Here is a 21,057-nt window from a genome sequence, read left to right on the forward strand (position 1 = left end):
GAGCACCAAGGAAATTCTGTGCCCTTTTTCAAATGGGATCTTTTACCTCCACCGGAACATGTAGATGAGGCCTCTTTAAATACCATGGGATTCATTTCAGAGATTAGTTATTTGGAAATCAAGTGCCTTTATCTGTATTGTGTTGAGGATAGGGTGCGAAGCATGTTGTGCAATCTGATTTCATTCTTGAAATTGGATCAAATCGCAGCAAATTCAAATTGGATTGGTATCCACTTTTACACAACACTTTTATGGATAGCTTATTACCCCTCCAGATTGGACCAGAGGCACACATGTATTTCTTTGCAGCGGATTACTCTCACCCACATAATCATGTGGTGGGGCCATTGCTGAGCAGAATGACTGAACGCCTACATTAAATACCCGGGTGACATATTAATATAAGAAATTGTTCCCTTGAGTGCTGTCCTATTCTTCAAGACCATATCCATTATTATACAATAGAAAATCAAAAAACAAACAAACAAAAAAAAGCTCTCAATAGATTGAAATACAAGCAGAAAGTGTTGGAAGTGCACAGCAGTTGTGGCAGCACGAATAAGAAAGATGTGTTAATATTTTGGGTGTAACTTTTCGTTACAAAAGCTGAAACATTAATCTGTATCTCTTTCTCAGGTACTGACGGACATGCTATCGATTTCTAGTGAATCATAAGATTTTACAGCAGAGAGGCCATTCGGCCCATTGAACCTATGCCAGCTCTTTGAAAGAGCTTACCAATTACTTCCATTCCCCTGTTGTTTCCCCAGAGCCCTACAATTTTCTCCCCTTCAAGTATTTATACAATTCGTCTTTGAAAGTTACTATTGAATCTGCCTCCACTACCCTTTCAGGCAGTCCATTCCAGATCATCATAACTTGCTGCATAAAAAAAAACATATCACCTCTGGCTCTTCTGCCAATTTCCTTGAATATGTGCCCTATGGGTTAACTCAATTTTCAGCCGGGTGAGAACAGTTTATCCTTAATTACTCTATCAAAACTCTTCATGATTTTGAACACCTCTATTAAATTTTCCCTTAACCATCTCTGCTCTAAGGAGATCAATCCCAGCTTTTCTAATCTCTCCACATAGCTGAAAACCCTCAACCCTGTTAGCATTTTAGTAAATCTCCTCTCCACCTTCTCCAAGACCTTGACACCCTTCCTAATGTGTGGTGCCCAGAATTGGACACAGTATTCCAGCTAAGGTCCAACCAGTGATTTATAAAGGTTTAGCATAACTTCCTTGCTTTCTGTTTTGACTGTTTTTGTTTCAGATTCACATTGTTAATGGTTTTTCTCTCTATCTCTTCTGGTTGATGGTTTGAAGATCATTACACAGAAGAGCACCATGAAGGCTCTTTTTCTGTCGTCAGGAACTAACTCGTGCACATTTTAACAATAGATGGAAGAAAAATATCTTGATCACAGTTCTCCAATCTGTTCGGTTACATAGTATTCTCGCTTAATAACATTAAGAATGTTGACCCCCTCTCAAACTTTGTGCACAGTCTTTGTTCGGAGATTTGTCAAGGGAAGTATCAAGATAGTTTGAAGGCTGTGCCCTATAATATTACCAACACAGATCCCTCACCAGCAACTCAAGTCGTGAGCTTGGCTAATGATTGCATCCTAGGGCAATGTTTCCACTTCCTTCCTGATGTGGGAGGTTTATTAACAAGTAGGTTACAGCAGCACTAGTGAGCTTGTGTTTTCAGGCACTGATGATCCCATCTGGATGCAATCAGCACATCTTTCTCAAGCACTGAAATTAACTGCTACAGTTTTGTACAAGAATTTGCAGGTGATTAGAAAGTCCACTGGATAATTTAATTTTCACATATCTGAAAATATGTCTATAGTGGGGAAGGAGTTCTGTTTCACATTCTCATTCTATATAGAAGATAGACAAAGAGGAAAGAGAATGAAGTGGATGAAAGATACCTGCATTAAAAAATCAACATGTACGTAGAAAAAGAATAGAGAATAAAGGGCTATATCTCCTTGCAGACTGCATGGTTACCACAGGTAAAAGCATTTGCTTGAAAGCTCACTTTTACATGGTTGCACAATTTGTGGAAAATTGGAATAAGTGACCAGCTTCAGGAAATGAAAGAGATGGGGAAAAAATTTGGAGGAGGAAGTGTCAGTTTGTGCAAAGCCTGTTCAAAACGAACATAAAAAGTAAACATTAATTTAAATCATTGTGGGAGGCGAGGTAATGTTCCTATTAATGTTCTGTGAGATATTCAAAAATGTTTCTTCCATGTATTGGTGTTTTTTATAACAACACCTCTTGCCATGAGAAATTGCACTTGATTAACTGTAATTGATTTACTGCTTTCATAAAAAAGGTGGAACTGTTATCTACTCATTTCTATGTATGGAGCAAACTGGTAATATTTTATGAATGGACTCAGTAAGAGAGCTATTTTTTGCAACCCAATGTCGAGCTTTTGTGATTATCTTGTTGATGTGCATTCTTCTTTCAGCCAAAAATTGGGTCATTAGGAGTTGCACAAGGTCCCTCAGAGCAGAAGGTGGCGATCTTAACAATTGATGACTGCGACACCTCCATTGCTGTCCGTTTTGGGGATGATATTGGAAACTATTCATGTGCTGCAGAGGGTGTACAGTCCAGCTCCAAGAAGTAAGTGTGTAAAATATTCCAGTGAACATAACTGATGTTATACAACATCTTATTGCAAATGATTTGTGGTTGGTGGTTTATGCCACCATTGAAAGTTTTTCTTGAAAGACCACCTGCTCCTACGTTGTGTCCTGTTTGTATCTGATTATTTAACTTTTTTCTCACTGATGTGCTGTGTGGCATCGCTATGTGTGTCACTCCATGCCCTTTAATAAACCTGTACTAAGAACTATGGCAAAAATCAACAAAAAAAACATTTTTAAAATTCACGGTGCTTCTTTTGTACTGATGATGAGTGTTCCCCTTCAAAATGGTCCGGATGATTTAATTTAATGTCCAAACGCTTCTGGATTTACCATAAAGCTGCTCATGGTAGTTTGAGGATACACTATTTTGTAATATAGCCCTCTGGAACCCCAGTGACAGCCTGGACTCCTGCTTGTAGCAGAGCCTTGCAAAGCCAAATACTATTGATGGAAAAATGGTCATTTCCAAAAAGCTCAGCTGATCTTCCAGTGGAGAAGAAAACAAACATTCTATCTCAAGAATCCATGATATTGCAGGTTCATTAAAACCTCACATATTAAAATATATTACCTCTATTCTGCAATCTAACTCCTGTTCCAGGTTGCCTGGAATTTGTTTAGGGCTCACCTCTATTTCTCAACACAAAGGCACAGTCTAATCCTGAGAAACATGCTTTATTCACTATTTCTTCCAGAAACTTTTCCAAAGAGAATTTTCAAATCTTGCTCGAATCTACATCAAAATATCCGTCTGCAGTAGGCAATGTCTTTCCATGAACAAAGGGCAACTTAGAGCACGTGGTCTCCTGCCCTTCAATCCCAGCAATCTTCCAAACAGCACCCGTGAGATTTTACCTGTACACTGGAAAATTATGTTTCTCACATGCTGGAAGGCGCAGGGATTTCAAGAGGTTTATCCTAGCCAGCTTTTGGCTTTTCAATTCAACAGATGAAGCCTCCAGGATTGGATTAAGCTGTTTAATCCTTTTTCCATGATAGAATTTCCCCTGCAAAGAGAAATTGGGTATGTTGTCTAGCAAGCCAAAAATCCCAGATAGCACACAGTTTTCATTTGACTTGAAGTGGCAGCTGGCAAAAAGTAGTGAAATAGCAGTGTTAACCACAGGATAGAGTCCATTAATGTTCAGTTTGTGAAATGTTGTCCCTTTCCCTTAATAGTTGATTTCTGTCTAATTTTCTGGATCAGGACCAACAGTGGCACACACCTCCCTGTGGTAGCATCTCCTGGAGCCTAGAGACAGCAAACCTCTGTGATGAATAATGTTTAAAAGAAATAATGAATGTAATGAAACAATTATGAGAAGTCTCACAAGGAGTAATGTATTTGTACTTTGTTACAGACTCCAATATAGGTCTGCAAGAGACTGTGGGGGTGGGAAGATTCTGGAATTTTAATTGAAATAGCACCATTTTATACAAAACAAAGTTTAATCCTATTTTTTATAACTGAGCTCTCCTTATTTTAAATTCATCATGGGCAATAGCACAAAACAAGCGATAGCGAATCAGCAGCCTGTTTCACATTCTGCCAGCTTTTCTTTTTCTTTGGCTAAATCGGGCAGTGTGGGCTGCTGATTCGCTAGCGCCAATTTTGTGACACTACCCCTGACGAATTTGAATTTGTTACCTCCATACTAACCTCCACATTATTTCCAGAGATCCTCTGGCTGACATCTAAAAAGAGTTGCATTTTTATAGCTGTTGTAGAGACGAATAAAATAATTCTTATTGAGGATTGTCAATTCGTGCCAAATTAGGGGATACAGGTATGTGATGTGGGCCTTTGTTCACTGGGAACTGGATTGAGACTGCCCCTACTAATTTTACGTAGGACCCTTGCATTCGGTAGATAGAGACGACTTTCATCCCATCAGTCTGGGCTGGGATTGAATCCATGTCCCAGAGGTGACAGGCCAGTACCTATCTCATTGCTCCACCTAATTCTCAACTGTCATTTACTTTGTCTTTATTTTGTTTCAGTTATTACTGATGATATAAAAGATTGCCTTATTTGAGCATTCTGAAGACTTAATTAAAGAGACTAACTTGATGGGTCATTGAACTGACCGTGCACAGAAGATGAATTCAAACATATACGCTTGAAATAACATGAGAAGGACCTTGAGTTAATGATAGCCGGTGTGAATGCTTTGTTCTCATACTGTTAGCCACAATAACTCCTCAATACCAGTTTATCTAATGTCTATTCAAGCAAAAGTATCCCCAAGAGATAAACAGAAATAGACCAAGTGGTGGTAGAAGATCATAATTTTTAAATGGTTTTTAGAAAAAGTACCAGTAGTAACAGCCACCCATAAAAATTTAGTAAGTTGCTGATCCTGGAATAGATGTGTCCTCTCAGAACAACTTTTGTACTGATAATGTTCTAGCATGTGTTTGTGTAGTGCTAAGATGCTTGGTGACTCTTAGGTGACATGGCATTCCACCAATTTTGGGTTACCTTTCAACTGTAACATTTACTTAGCAATGATTTCCAGTAAGTGAAATTAGTGCAGTTTCACAAATCTTGAGATTTCATTGAACTCCACTCAAGCTTGGACTGTTATTGTGAGGCCACTAGAATCTGTAGACTTCATAACTGCTTTGTAACTCGGTCTCGCAGCTAACTGTCAGTGTTTATATCTATATAGCTTATTCCTCAAGTAAAGCATCCTAAAACATTATACATTTGCCTTTTACCAAAAGGTCCCTGGATCTCACCGGTCCTTTACTGCTTGGGGGTGTCCCAAACCTGCCCGAGAATTTCCCAGTTGTTAACAGGGAGTTTGTGGGGTGTATGAAAGAACTTCACATTGACAACAAACGTGTTGACATGGCAGCCTACATTGCCAACAATGGCACCTTTCCAGGTAATGGAGGTTATGTACTTCTGATCCTTGTTGGTTGACAGTGCATTGTACATGTGGGGTATCTCTCTTTTAATCTGTGTGCACAGTCTATACCAAAGATATGTTATCTTCCTCTAAACATGCTTGACATTGCATTTTGAGTCACATGTTAAGTCATTTCATGGATGACTGGTATCCACTTGTACTGATGATTTTAATAAAATTGTAATATATATATTATAACTTATGAGGGCTAAGATGATGTAGATCTGTTGCCGGGACATATTTCTCAAGTGCCTTGTAACAAGTAAACTCTTGAGTGTTCTTGCATGTAAAACATTCCTCTCTCTCTTACCATATTTATTTCTCTGAAGTATAGAATAGAATAACAGATACCTGAAAGAAATGGGGCTTCAATTGAGATCATTCTTTTGACACCCTAAAATTAGAGATGGAAACTTGAGCAGTTTTTTACAGTCTTCAAGACCCCCGACCTCCTGCCCCCAGAATAAATTAAAACCCATCTGTAATCCCTTTCAAGTATTCATTATTCTTTCATATATAGTAAAGTGGATAAAATCCATTGAATAAAAGCTATTGGGATCAAGTATATGGAGCCAGTATCAGTTTATATAATACAGAGCTGGAAGGAGTTCTACGGAACCTGTTAAAACTGCAGCACTGGAGTGTATGGCTACATCAAAGAGCAAAATTTTAAATTAGACAATGAAATGGTTAATTAAAATGGTTTAGATGAATTGTTCAGAACAATAAATATTTCATGTCACATGTACTGATGGTCATTTGTGATCTTGTTTGACCTGAAGGGTAATTATGAGCACTGGCAGATTGCAGGTTGACATGATTTATATCTCATGAATAGCTTGACAAAGTTATAAATGAGTTATCGTCAGCGCCACAAGAGATGTATACATCAACAAGTTGCGTTTATATAACACCTTTAACAAAGAAAACATTCCAATGCACTTCAGAGGCATGAGGAAAATTGACACCGCGGTAAAGATGCAGAGAATGCCAGAGAGTGGCAGCTAAAAGGCCACCATTATCAATGGTGGGGCAGTGAAAGGGTTAGATACACAAGAGGCTGGAGTCAAAGGAATGATGAATTTTGGGGGTTGTAGGACTGTATTATTCAGAGATTAGGTTTTGGGACCAGCAGCCAATGTAAATCAGTGACAACCAGGGTGATGTGCAAGTAGGACTTGATGCAGGATAGGATACAAGCAGAAGAGTTTTGGATGAGCTGGAATTTATGGAGTGTAGAGGATGGAAGGCCGTTAAGGAGACCACATGAGTAATTAAGTCTGAAGGTGACAAAGACATGGATGAGGGTTTTAGAGGCAAATGGGGTGATGTAGAATCATAAAATGATACTACACAGGAGGAGGCCATTTGGCTCTCTGAAAGAGCTATCCAATTAGTCCCTCTCTCCTGCTCTTTCCCCATAGCCCAGCAATTTTCTTTCTTTTCAAGTAGTTATCCAATTCCCTATCGAAAGTTACTATTGAATCTGGTTCCAACACCCTTTCAGGCAGAGCATTCTAGATCATCATAACTCGTTGCGTTTTTTTTTACCTCATGTCGCCTCTGGTTCTTTTGCCAATGACCTCAAATCTATGTCCTCTGGTTACTGACCCTTCTGTCACTGGAAACAGTTTCCCCTTATTTACTCTACCAAAACGCTTCAAGATTTTCAACACCTCTATCAAATCTCCCCTTAGCCTTCTCTGCTCTAAGGAGAACGACCCCAGTTTTTCTATTCCCTCCACAGAAGTGAAATCTTTCATCCCTTGTACCATTCTCGTCAATCTCCATTGCACCCTCTCTAAGGCCTTGAAATCCTTCCTAAAGTGTGGTGCCCAGAATTGAACACAATACTCCAGCTGAGGCCTAAACAGTATTTTGTAAAGGTTTAGCATAACTTCTTTGCTTTTGTACTCTGTGCCTCTGTTTATAAAACCAAGGATTCCGTATACTTTTTTAACAGCCTTCTCAACTCATCCTGCCACCATCAAAGACTTGGTCTGTACTCCCAGGTGTCTCTGTTCCTGCACCCCCCTTTAAAATTGCACCATTTAGTTAATATTGCCAGTCCTCATTCTTCCTACCAAAATGAATCACGTCACACTTCTCTGCTTTTAATATAATCTGCCATGTGTCTGCCCATTTCACCAGTTTGTGCCCTCCTGAAGTCTGTTACTTCACATTTCTGAGTTTCTTGTCTGCAAACTTTGAAATTATGCCCTGTATAACCATGTCCAGGTCATTAATATACATCAGAAAGCACAGTGGTCCCAATACCGACCCCTGAAGGATACCACTGCACACTTCCCTCGAGTCTGTAAACCACTATTCTATGCATATAGATTGAGCTAACCAAACTGGAAGCAATACGGTGGAGGAGGATTTCCTGGAGTGCATAAGGGATGGTTTTCAAGACCAATATGTCGAGGAACCAACTAGGAGGGAGGCCATCTTAGACTGGGTGTTGTGTAATAGAGAGGATTAATTAGCAATCTCGTTGTGCGAGGCCCCTTGGGTAAGAGTGACCATAATATGGTGGAATTCTACATTAGGATGGAGAATTAAACAGTTAATTCAGAGACCATGGTCCAGAACTTAAAGAAGGGTAGCTTTGAAGGTATGAGGCGTGAATTGGCTAGGATAGATTGGCGAATTATACTTAAGGGGTTGACTGTGGATAAGCAATGGCAGACATTTAGAGACCGCATGGATGAACTACAACAATTGTACATCCCTGTCTGGCGTAAAAATAAAAAAGGGAAGGTGGCTCAACCGTGGCTATCAAGTGAAATCGGGGATAGTATTAAAGCCAAAGAAGTGGCATATAAATTGGCCAGAAATAGCAGTGAACCCGGAGACTGGGAGAAATTTAGAACTCAGCAGAGGAGGACAAAGGGTTTGATTAGGGCAGGGAAAATAGAGTACGAGAGGAAGCTTGCAGGGAACATTAAGACGGACTGCAAAAGTTTCTATAGATATGTAAAGAGAAAAAGGTTAGTAAGGACAAACGTAGGTCCCCTGCAGTCAGAACCAGGGGAAGTCATAACGGGGAACAAAGAAATGGCAGACCAATTGAACAAGTACTTTGGTTCGGTATTCACTAAGGAGGACACAAACAACCTTCCAGATATAAAAGGGGTCAGAGGGTCTAGTAAAGAGGAGGAACTGAGGGAAATCCTTATTACTCGGGAAATTGTGTTGGGGAAATTGATGGGATTGAAGGCCGATAAATCCCCAGGGCCTAATGGACTGCATCCCAGAGTACTTAAGGAGGTGGCCTTGGAAATAGCGGATGCATTGACAATCATTTTCCAACATTCCATAGATTTTGGATCAGTTCCTATGGAGTGGAGGGTAGCCAATGTAACCCCACTTTTTAAAAAAGGAGGGAGAGAGAAAATAGGGAATTATAGACCGGTCAGCCTGACATCAGTAGTGGGTAAAATGATGGAATCAATTATTAAGGATGTCATATCAGCGCATTTGAAAAGAGGTGACATGATAGGTCCAAGTCAGCATGGATTTGTGGAAGGGAAATCATGCTTGACAAATCTTCTGGAATTTTTTGAGGATGTTTCCAGCAGAGTGGACAAGGGAGAACCAGTTGATGTGGTATATTTGGACTTTCATAAGGCTTTCGACAAGGTCCCACACAAGAGATTAATGTGCAAAGTTAAAGCACATGGGATTGGGGGTAGTGTGCTGACGTGGATTGAGAACTGGTTGTCAGACAGAAAGCAAAGAGTAGGAGTAATTGTGTACTTTTTAGAATGGCAGGCAGTGACTAGTGGGGTACCGCAAGGTTCTGTGCTGGGGCCCCAGCTGTTTACATTGTACATTAATGATTTAGACGAGGGGATTAAATGTAGTATCTCCAAATTTGCGGATGACACTAAGTTGGGTGGCAGTGTGAGCTGAGAGGAGGATGCTATGAGGCTGCAGAGTGACTTGGATAGGTTAGGTGAGTGGGCAAATGCATGGCAGATGAAGTATAATGTGGATAAATGTGAGGTTATCCACTTTGGTGGTAAAAACAGAGAGACAGACTATTATCTGAATGGTGACAGATTAGGAAAAGGGGAGGTGCAACGAGACCTGGGTGTCATGGTACATCAGTCATTCAAGGTTGGCATGCAGGTACAGCAGGCAGTTAAGAAAGCAAATGGCATTTTGGCCTTCATAGCGAGGGGATTTGAGTACAGGGGCAGGGAGGTGTTACTACAGTTGTACAGGGCCTTGGTGAGGCCACACCTGGAGTATTGTGTACAGTTTTGGTCTCCTAACTTGAGGAAGGACATTCTTGCTATTGAGGGAGTGCAGCGAAGGTTCACCAGACTGATTCCTGGGATGGCGGGACTGACATATCAAGAAAGACTGGATCAACTGGGCTTGTATTCACTGGACTTCAGAAGAATGAGAGGGGATCTCATAGAAACGTTTAAAATTCTGATGGGTTTAGACAGGTTAGATGCAGGAAGAATGTTCCCAATGTTGGGAAAGTCCAGAATCAGGGGTCACAGTCTAAGGATAAGGGGTAAGCCATTTAGGACCGAGATGAGGAGAAACTTCTTCACCCAGAGATTGGTGAACCTGTGGAATTCTCTACCACAGAACGTTGTTGAAGCCAATTCACTAAATATATTCAAAAAGGAGTTAGATGTAGTCCTTACTACTCGGGGGATCAAGGGATATGGCAAGAAAGCAGGAATGGGGTACTAAAGTTGCATGTTCAGCCATGAACTCATTGAATGGCGGTGCAGGCTCGAAGGGCCGAATGGCCTACTCCTGCACCTATTTTCTATGTCTATGTCTATGCTTTCTGTCCCTTAGCCAATTTCATATCCATGCAATCACTGCCTCTTTAATTCCATTTTGCTAACAAGTCTATTATATTTTACTTTATCAAATGCCTTTTGAAAGTCCATATACACATCATCAACCACACAACCCTCATCCACCCTCTTTGTTACTTCATCAAAGAATGCAATCAAGTTAGTCAAACATGATTTGCCTTTCACAAATGCATGCTGACTTCCATTTATTTACCCATATTTTTCCAAGTGCCAATTAATTTTGCCCCAAATTAATGTCTCTAAAAGTTTCCTCACCACTGATGTTGGGCTATTTGGCCTGTAATTGCCAGGTATATCTTGCTCTCCTTTTATGAACAAGGGTGTAACATTTGCAGTCCTCCAGTCCTCTGGCTCCGCTCCCATATCTAAGGAGGATTGAAAGATTGTGGCCAGAGCCTCCGCAATTTCCGCCATTAGCAACCTATGATGCATCCCCTCCAGACTGGGTGACTTTTCTACTTTGAATGCTGCCAACCTTTTAAATACCTCCTCTTCATCTATTTTTATGCTATCCAATTGATCTACTACCTCCTCCTTTACCATGACATTGGCAGCATCCTCTTTTGTGAAGACAGATGCAAAGTACTTATTTCGTATATCAGCCGTACCTTCTGCCTCCAGGAGATAATCTTTTTCGTCCCTAATCGGCCCCACCCTTTCTTTGGTGACCCTTTTGTTATTTATGTGAGTTCCCTTTTATGTTACCTGCTAATCTTTTCTCGTACACTCTCCTTGCCGCTCTTATTTCCTTTTTCAGTTCTCCCCTGTCCTTTTTGTGTTCAGCTTGGTTCTCTACTGAATTATGAACCCAACATTTATCATAAGCTTCCTTTTTCTGTTTCATTTTAATCTCTCTATCTTTAGTCATCCAGCGAGCTCTAGCTTTGAATGCCCTTCCTTTCTCCCTTGTGGGACTGTGTAGTCTGTACCTGAACTATCTCCTCATTGAAGGCCTCCAGTTACTCATTTACTGTTTCACCTGCCAACTCACTGAAATTAGCCTTCCTCCAGTTGAACATTTTTACATTTGATTTTTCCTTGTCTTTCATAACTACTCTAACCCTAATGATATTGTCATCACTATTTCCCAACTGCTCTCTCACCGAAACATGCACCACTTGCACCACTACATTCCCAGAGGTAACTCCAGCACCGCTTCCTTTCTTCTTGGGTTGGTAACATACTGATCTCGAAAGTTCTCTTGTACATATTTCAGGAATTTCTCCCCTCTTTGCCCATTACACTGTTATTTGCCCAATCTATATTAGGATAATTGAAGTTCCCCACTATCACTACTCTAAGGTTCTTGCATCTTTCTACAATTGGCCAGCAAATTTGCTCCACTATCTCCTTCCCACTATTTGGTGGCCTATAGTATACACACAGCAGTGTAATAGCTCCTCTATTTTTCCTTAATTCTGACCAAATAGCTTCTGTCTTTGAACCCTCAAGTATATCATCCCTTTCTAATGCAGTAATAGTTTCTTTGATCAACACTGCCATTCCCACCCACACCTTTTCTTCCTTCCCCGCTGTTCGAAATACATTGTAGCCAGCAATATTAAGAGCCCATTCCTCCCCTTGTTTAGGTCAGGTCTCTGTTACTGCCAGTACAGGTTGAACCTCTCTTATCCGGGACTCCCGTATCCGGCCCCACCCCTTGTCCGGGACCATTCCCGGTCGCTGGGTGGCGCATGTGCAGAACGCGGCCGGTCAAGGTCCTACTCACCAATATAATCTTTCTCCGCAATCGGCTGCCTCCTCCTCGTCACTGCTGGAACTCCTGCAATCACAGACCTCAGGCTGGCTGCTCCTCCCCACAGCACTCCCTCTGGGAGGTCGGCTGACTCTTCTGTGTCCACCGGGGCCCCCTGGCTCTTCGGGGCCCGCCGACTCTTTGAGGCCCCCTGCACACTGATTGGCTGACTGACTGATATACACACTTACCCCAACAACAGCACTTAAGGGCGCAGTCCACCTAAACACGTGACCTCCCCTTAACTGGCAAAATGACAGGACCGGAATCAATGTCCTAGGGGGTGTGTTTGCTAGTGCTGTTGGGGAGGGGTTAAACTAATGTGGCAGGGGGATGGAACCTATGCAGGGAGAGAGAGGGAAGTAAAATGGGGGCAGAAGCAAAAGATAGAAAGAAGAAAAGTAAAAGTGGAAGGCAGAGAAACCCAAGGCAAAAATCAAAAAGGGTCACATTACAGCAAAATTCTAAAGGGACAAAGTGTTAAAAAGACAAGCCTGAAGGCTCTGTGCCTCAATGCGAGGAGTATTCGTAATAAGCTGGATGAATTAACGGTGCAGGTAGCTATTAACGAATATGATATAATTGGGATTACGGAGACATGGCTTCAGGGTGACCAAGGCTGGGAACTCAACATCCAGAGGTATTCAACATTCAGGAAGGAGAGACAGAAAGGAAAAGGAGGCGGGGTAGCGTTGCTGGTTAAAGAGGAAATTAACGCAATAGTAAGGAAGGACATTAGCTTGGATGATGTGGAATCTGTATGGGTAGAACTGCGGAATACCAAAGGGCAGAAAACACTAGTGGGAGTTGTGTACAGACCACCAAACAGTATAGTCAGGTTGGGGACAGCATCAAACAAGAAATTAGCGTACAGCAGTTATGGGCGACTTTAATCTACATATCGATTGGGCTACCAAACTGGTAGAAATACGGTGGAGGAGGATTTCCTGGAGTGCATAAGGGAAGGTTTTCTAGACCAATATGTCGAGGAACCAACTAGAGGGCTGGCCATCCTAGACTGGGTGATGTGTAATGAGAAAGGACTAATTAGCAATCTTGTTGTGCGAGGCCCCTTGGGGAAGAGTGACCATAATATGGTAGAGTTCTTTATTAAGATGGAGAGTGACACAGTTAATTCAAAGACTTAGGGTCCTGAACTTAAGGAAAGGTAGCTTTGATGGTATGAGACATGAATTGGCTAGAATAGACTGGCAAATGATACTTAAAAGGTTGGCGGTGGATAAGCAATGGCAGACATTTAAAGATCACATGGATGAACTTGAACAATTGTACATCCCTGTCTGGAGTAAAAATAAAACGGGATAAGTGGCTCAACCGTGGCTAACGAGGGAAATTAGGGATAGTGTTAAATCCAAGGAAGAGGCATATAAATTGACCAGAAAAAGCAGCAAACCTGAGGACTGTGAGAAATTTAGAATTTAGAGGAGGGCAAAAGGTTTAATCAGGAGGGGGAAAATATGAGCGGAAGCTTGCAGGGAACATAAAAACTGACTGCAAAAGCTTCTATAGATATGTGAAGAGAAAAAGGTTAGTGAAGAAAAACGTAGATCCCTTGCAGTCAGAATCAGGTGAATTTATAATGGAGAACAAAGAAATGGCAGACCAATTGAACAAATACTTTGGTTCTGTCTTCACTAAGGAAGACACAAATAACCTTCTGGAAATACAAGGGGACCGAGGGTCTAGCGAGAAGGAGGAACTGAAGGAAATCCTTATTAGTCAAGAAATTGTGTTCGGGAAATTGATGGGATTGAAGGTCGATAAATCCCCAGGGCCTGATAGGTTGCATCCCAGAGTACTTAAGGAAGTGGCCCTAGAAATAGTGGATGCATTGGTGATCATTTTATTCTATTGACTCTGGATCAGTTCCTTTGGACTGGAGGGTAGCTAATGTAACACCACTTTTTTAAAAAAGGAGGGAGCGAGAAAACAGGGAATTATAGACTGGTTAGCCTGACATCGGTGGTGGGGAAAATGTTGGAATCAATTATTCAAGATGAAATAGCAATGACAGGATCGGTCCAAGTCAGCATGGATTTATGAAAGGGAAATCATGCTTGACAAATCTTCTAGAATTTTTTGAGGATGTATCTAGTAGAGTGGACAAGGGAGAACCCCATATGACTACTTGTGCCTGCAGCTCACCAACCTTATTTACCACACTCCAGGCATTTACACACATGCAGTCTAAATCCACCTCGCATTTCCCCCCCTATCTAATCCCTCCTCTTTCTGAAGTGCTCTTCAATCTAATGCTATCTGTCTCTCCTCGTCCTCTGTGCATCATCTATCCCCTCTCTATCGTCCAGCTGTGGCTCAGTGGGTAGCACACTTGTCTCTGAGCCAGAAGGTTGTGGGTTCAAGTCCCACTCCAGGGACTTGAGCACATAAATTTAGGCTAACACTCAGTGCATTGCTGAGGGAGTGCCGCACTGTTGGAGGTGCCGCCTCTCAGGTGGACGTAAAAGATCCCATGGTACTTTTTCGAAGAAGAGCAGGGGAGTCATCCCCAGTGTCCTGGCCAATATTTATCCATCAATCAACATAACAAAAACAGTTTATCACATTGCTGTTTTTGGAAGCTTGCTGCTGCGTTTCCCACATTACAACAGTGACTACCCTCCAAAAGTACTTCATAGTCTGTAAAGCATTTTGAGATGTCTGGTGGTCGTGAAAGGCGCTATATAAATGTAAGTCTTTTGGTTTTTTTTATTGCTTCATCCTAGCCCTTCCCCTGCCAAACTAATGATAAATGTCGAGGCAAATTTAAATGATATGCAGTTTAAATTCGACAATCATTATCATGGAGAGGATATAGAATTCAAAACTCATCTTGGGATTGAACTAGAGCCCCAGGTTACAACAGTCTATTTCATCCTGAGACACGACAGAATGGGGTCAGTGATGAAGGAGTGGTATTTGTGGTGCATGGCTGAAAACAATAGCTTTGGTCTTACTCGTGTTTAGCTGGAGGAAGTTAGTACTCTTCCAAGAATGGCTGTTGGGCAAGCAGTCTGACAGTATAGAGGCAGTAGAGGGGGTCATAGAATCAGAGAAATTTACAGCACGGAAGAAGGCCATTTCGGCCCATCGTGTCCGCGCCGGCCGACCAAGAGCTTATCTAGCCTAATCCCACTTTCCAGCTCTTGGTCCGTAACCCTGTAGGTTACGGTACTTTAAATGTACATCCAAGTATCTTTCAAATGTGGTGCGGGTTCCTGTCTCTACCACCCTTTCAGGCAGTGAGTTCCAGACCCCCGCCACCCTTTGGGTGAAGAAATTCCCCCTCGGATCTCCTCTAAACCTCCTCCCAATTATTTTAAATCTATGCCCCCTGGTTGTTGACCCCTCTGTCAAGGGAAACAAGTCCTTCCTATCCACTCTATCCAGGCTCCTCATAATGTTATACACCTCAATCAGGTCTCCCCTCAGCCTCCTCTGTTCCAAAGAAAACATACCCAGCATCTCCAATCTTTCCTCATAGCCAAAATTCTCCAGTCTAGGCAACATTCTTATAAATCTCCTCTGCACCCTTTCCAGTGCAGTCACATCTTTCCTGTAATGTGGTGACCAGAACTGCTCTCAGTACTCTAACCAGTGTTTTATACAGTTCAAGCATAACCTCCTTGCTCTTGTATTCCATGTCTCGACTTATAAAGGCAAGTATTCCATATGCCTTCTTAACCACCTTATTTACCTGGCCTGCTACCTTCAGGAATCTGTGTGGACCTCTACACTTTTCAGTGTAGTACCATTTAATGGGGCCAAGTTTCGGCCTGAGTTGCTCCTGTTTTTTTGGAGCAACTGGTTTAGAATGGAGTATCTTAGAAATTGCAATTCTCGGCATTTAGTTTGCTCCAGTTCTAGTCAGTTAGAACAGTTTCAGTTTGGAACAGATTTTTTTTTTCAAAAGGGGGCGTGTCCAGCCACTTACGCCCGTTTTGAAAGTTTGGGCAGTGAAAACTTACTCCAAACTAACTTAGAATGGAGTAAGTGTAGATTTTTGTACGCTCAGAAAAACCTTGTCTACACTTAGAAAATCAGGCGTAGGTTACAAATCAGGCGTAGGGAATGGGGGAGAGAGGGGGGGTTTAAAAGGAAGTTTACAAACATTAAACATTTCAGTTTTACAAATAAAGAGCCATTATCAATAATAAATGATAAAAACATCAATAAATCAACCAATAAATCAATCAAAAAAAATTAATAAGAAATAAAAAATTTTTAAATCAATAAATAAAACATTTTCTACTTACCGACTGCAGCACCAGGAGCCCTCCAACAGCGTGCTGGGATCCCCCCCCCCCCCCCAGTGTGTCTCTGTCAGTGTCTCTATCTCTCTGTCTGTCTGTCTGTGTGTGTCTCTCACTCTCTGTCTGTCAGTGTCTGTGTTTCTGACAGCGACGGAAGGGGGGGGAGAAGAAGGGGGGGAGGAGAAGAGGGGAGGAGAAAGGGGGAAGGGGAGGGGGGAAGGGGAGGGGGGTGAAGGGGGAAGGAGGCTGAACGGGCCGGGCCCAAGATTTCGGGCAGGGCCCGTCCCCAGCACAAGATTTACAGGTAGGTGGCGTCGGGTCGGGGGGAGCGCGGGTCAGGTCGGGTGGGCTGAGGGAGGTCGGGTCCTGTCTGGGGTGGGGGGGGGGCGGTGGTCGGGAACAGGGGTCGGGTCGGGGATGGGGGGGCGATGGAGGAGGGAGTTCGGGTCGGGGGGGGGTTGGGGGGAGAAGGGAGAGGGAGGGAGGGAGCGCGGGTCCGGGGATGGGGTGGGAGGGAGGGAGGGGCGGTTCGGTTCGGGTCGGCGGGGGCGGGGGGAGGAGAGGGAGGGTGCGCGGGTCCGGGGATGGGGTGAGAGGGAGGGAGGGGCGGTTCGGTTCAGATCGGGGGGGGGGGGGAGAGGGAGGGAGGGTCGGTTCGGGGCGGGGAGGGGGAGGTCAGGTTGGGTCGGGTCGGGTGGCGGGGGAGCGGTCGGGAGGTCGGGTCGGGGGGGTGGTGGGTGGGAGTGAGGTCGGTTCGGTTCGGGTCGGCGGGGGGGGAAGGGAGGGAGAGGGAGGTCGAGTGGGCGGGGGGGGGGGGGGGAAGCGCAGGTCCGGTCCGGTGAGGGGGAAGCGGGAGTCAGGTCGGGAGGAAGCAGGAGCTGGGTGTGGGAGGCAGCCTTATGCATGCAGCCCCAGTGAGGCCATTCGGCCAGGGCTAGGGGCTGCGTGCTTCGGGCCCCTCCCACACAGTTTTGGGCGCCTGGAGCTACTGCACATGCGCGCCCACTGTAGCGCGCATGTGCAGAGGTCCCGGCACTGTTTTCAGCGCAGGGACCTGGCTCCGCCCCCCACAGCTCGTGCTGCGCCGCGCCCGGTTCCACGGGGCCTACAGGGAGCTGGAGAATCTGTAAGTTTTTTTTAGGCGCACTTTGTGGCGCGAGAAACGGGCGTCCAGGTCGGGGCTGCGCTGTTCTAGGCGCGGCCCGAAACTTGGGCCCAATGTGTATTCCCTTGCCTTGTTGGACCTCCCAAAATGCATTACCTCACACTTATCCGGATTGAATTCTATTTGCCACTGTTGTGCCCACCTGACCAGTATATTGATATCTTCCTGCAGTCCGCAGCATTCTTCTTCGTTATCAACCACACAACCTATTTTAGTGTAATCTGAAAACTTCTTATTCATACCCCCAACATTTAAGTCCAAGTCGTCGATATACAAAGCAAGGGACCAGCACTGAGCCCTGCGGAACCCCACTTGATACAGCCTTCCGCTCACAAAACCACCTATTACCCTTTGCTTCCTGCTTCCGAGATAATTTTGGATCCAACTTGCCACTTTGCCCTGGATCCCATGGGCTATTACTTTTGTGACCAGTCTGTCATGTGGGACCTGATCAAAAGCTTTGCTAAAATCCATGTACATTACATCATACGCACTGCCCTCATCGATTCTCCTGGTTTCCTCCTCGAAAAATTCAGTCAAGTTAGTCAGACACGACCTTCTCTTGACAAATCCACGCTGATTGTCCTTGATTAATCCACTTCTTTCCAAATTTATCCTGTCCCTCGAGATTTTTCCAATAATTTTCCCACCACTGAAGTTAGGTTGACTGGCCTGAAATTACTTGATCTATCCCTTTCTCCCTTTTTAAACATCAGTGTACATTTTTAAGATGACCCCTCTCTGCTGACGATGCCAAGGGCCAGCATGTAGATGAGGAAGAGGAGGGTGCCAAAGATGGATCCTGGGTGGTAGCGGTGGTGGAAGGGTTTCTAGCCATGGTATTCTGCCCCTCTTCAGTACTTCAGTTTATATCCTGTGCATGATACATAATTAAAATTTACATCGGAAAAGTCTAAAATAAAGCAGAAAATGTTGGAAATACATTGCAGGTGTCAGCATTTGAGAGAAAAGACAGGCTAAAATTTTGGATGACGGATCTTCAGCAGAACTGAATAATGAATTGATAAAAGTTGGATATAAATTTTAGCTTTAAATGGGAACTAAATTGATGTGTTGTTGCATATTGCTTTCAGTGCTGACGCAGTGCAACATTCCTCGCCATGATGTAATTTTCAGTAAATATAAAGAATATTTCAGTGGTCTTCATCATCATAGGCAGTCCCTCGGAATCGAGGAAGACTTGCTTCCACTCTAAAAATGAGTCCTTAGGTGGCTGAATAGTCCAATACGAGAACCACAGTCCGTGTCACAGGTGGGACAGATAGTCATTGAGGGAAAGGGTAGGTGGGACTGGTTTGCCACACGCTCTTTCCACTGCCTGCGCTTGATTTGTTCATGCTCTCGGCAAGGAGATTCGAGATGCTCAGCGCCCTCCTGGATGTACTTCCTCCACTTAGGGCAGTCTTTGGTCAGGGACTCCCAGGTGTTATAGTACAGTGCACCATGCAGTTCCATTATCCCTGGATCACAACCCAGATATTACAATTTGAAAGATCTGTATTTTGATATGTCTTCCAAATAATTCCCAGCTGTTTCTGTAATTTTGTGTCACATTGATTCTTCAACTCTGGGTTTCTGATCTTCCTCAGGTTGCAATATGAAGGAGCCATTCTGCGATTCAAACCCATGCAAGAACGGAGGCACGTGCATGGTTATCTGGGAGACCTTTCTCTGTGAATGCCCTCTGGGGTTTGGAAGCAAGGACTGTGGACAAGGTAAGCCATAGCTGAGAGATTATGGCATTGTGTGGACAAGAAAGGCAGAGTCAAATAATGAGCATTTGAATATTTTTTGTGTTTTTTTTGTAACAACATTTCTATTTTCAGACACCCGAGCCTATCAAACTTGCACTGTGGGTTTCAGTGGTTCAAACCAATAATATGCTGCTGACTAAAGTAATCATGTTCATAGAAGCAACTGTTAGAGTTTATATACATCCCTGGTGGCACAGTTCATTGAGGCATTAATGCACTGTGGAGTAGAACTGCAAAATGTGACTCTTCCAAACTATAATTCGCTAACCTATTACTATTGCACATTTTCTGATGGCAAGTTAGATTAGTATTGACGGGGCTGGAAGAGGGATTGGGGATGAATAGAATTTAAAGAGTTTTCAAAATTTGCTTTGGTACAGGAAGACTCTATATTATGAAATACTCTAACATAGAAAAATAAAAAATAGGTGCAGGAGCAGGCCATTCAGCCCTTCGAGCCTGCCCCACCATTCAATATAATCATGGCTGATCATGCATAAGGGTAAGGTGTTGTATTACTTGAAACAAGGGTTTGAAACAAGTCATTTAATATGTTTATAAAAAGGCTTGTATAATCAAAAGCATGATGACTTGAATTGTATTCACTGTAGTGATTATATTTATCTGTATACCTCAATGTCCCTAGTACTAATGCGCATTTCCTTTGTATTGTGGAGTCTACATTTCAGCATGTCTTCTGGTACATCATAAGTATATGGCTCACGATTTCCATTTTATGTTGAGGACATCCAGGTCACTAACGCATATCTCATCACTGAATCTGCATTGTTGAAGTATTTTCCTGTAAAAATGTAGTATGTAGTGGCAATCTTGTCATTTTTATTTCTCTTTCCTGTATGTTTCTTTGCAGTGATGCACCATCCCTACCATTTCCTTGGAAATAGTTTGCTATCCTGGGATTTTAAGAATGAGGTGAAGATCTCTATTCCATGGTTCCTTGGGCTTATGTTTCGAACACGTCACACTGAGGCCATGCTGGTCCAGGCTCATGCTGGACAGTACACCACCATTGTTTGCCAGGTATTATACCATAATGTGCTTCTGCCATTCAATTCAGAGCTCTTTCACTTCACTTACAGTCAGCTTTGGAGCGATTTCCCACAGTCGCAATGGCTCCATGGGTTCAGAGTCAGGTAGTTTACCCAAGTTCATGTTGACCAGATATTCCTACCTGCATATCTGCTCACCACATACCCAAGAAACCACATACAACATCATTAGTTCTCTCTGACACACGTGCACTTGTGTCCACACATCTACATGCATCCCTAACTGTAAAACTGGCACTGGCACTTGTAAACAAGGGTTAGCAGCTGCACTTTTGATGTTGTCCCTTAATCAGTTTATCTATGTTAAAAGTATGGGTTGAGAACTTTAACCCATCAAATTTTTGATATTAATTGTCCCTTTCTTAGGATTAAGGACAGAAGAACAGGTACAAATTAAATAAACTGGGATTGGTAAATCAGGAGACATGTTCTCTCTGCCTGAAGATGTTACTACCTCTTTACAGAGCGACATTATGAAAAATGTGTTAGCCTACCTGTCCTCCCTTTGGGGAACAGTACATGATAAAAGCGGTATCCTTGACATGGAGTCTCCTCGCCTGCCTGCCTGCA

General features: G+C 43.1%; 1 protein-coding gene across 1 annotated transcript in view; it reads left to right on the forward strand.

The window, feature by feature from the left end:
* Nucleotides 1-21,057, forward strand: part of celsr3 (cadherin, EGF LAG seven-pass G-type receptor 3) — a 325,097-nt gene that overhangs the window by 128,388 nt on the left and 175,652 nt on the right. The window contains exons 6-9 of the mRNA XM_070894776.1: nucleotides 2,496-2,653; nucleotides 5,407-5,570; nucleotides 19,253-19,378; nucleotides 20,289-20,458. Coding sequence (XP_070750877.1) covers nucleotides 2,496-2,653; nucleotides 5,407-5,570; nucleotides 19,253-19,378; nucleotides 20,289-20,458 — 618 coding nt within the window. The remainder of the gene's footprint in view (nucleotides 1-2,495; nucleotides 2,654-5,406; nucleotides 5,571-19,252; nucleotides 19,379-20,288; nucleotides 20,459-21,057) is intronic.

This window comes from Pristiophorus japonicus, chromosome 12, assembly GCF_044704955.1.
Source record: "Pristiophorus japonicus isolate sPriJap1 chromosome 12, sPriJap1.hap1, whole genome shotgun sequence".
In the NCBI taxonomy this organism is placed as follows: Eukaryota; Metazoa; Chordata; class Chondrichthyes; family Pristiophoridae; genus Pristiophorus; species Pristiophorus japonicus.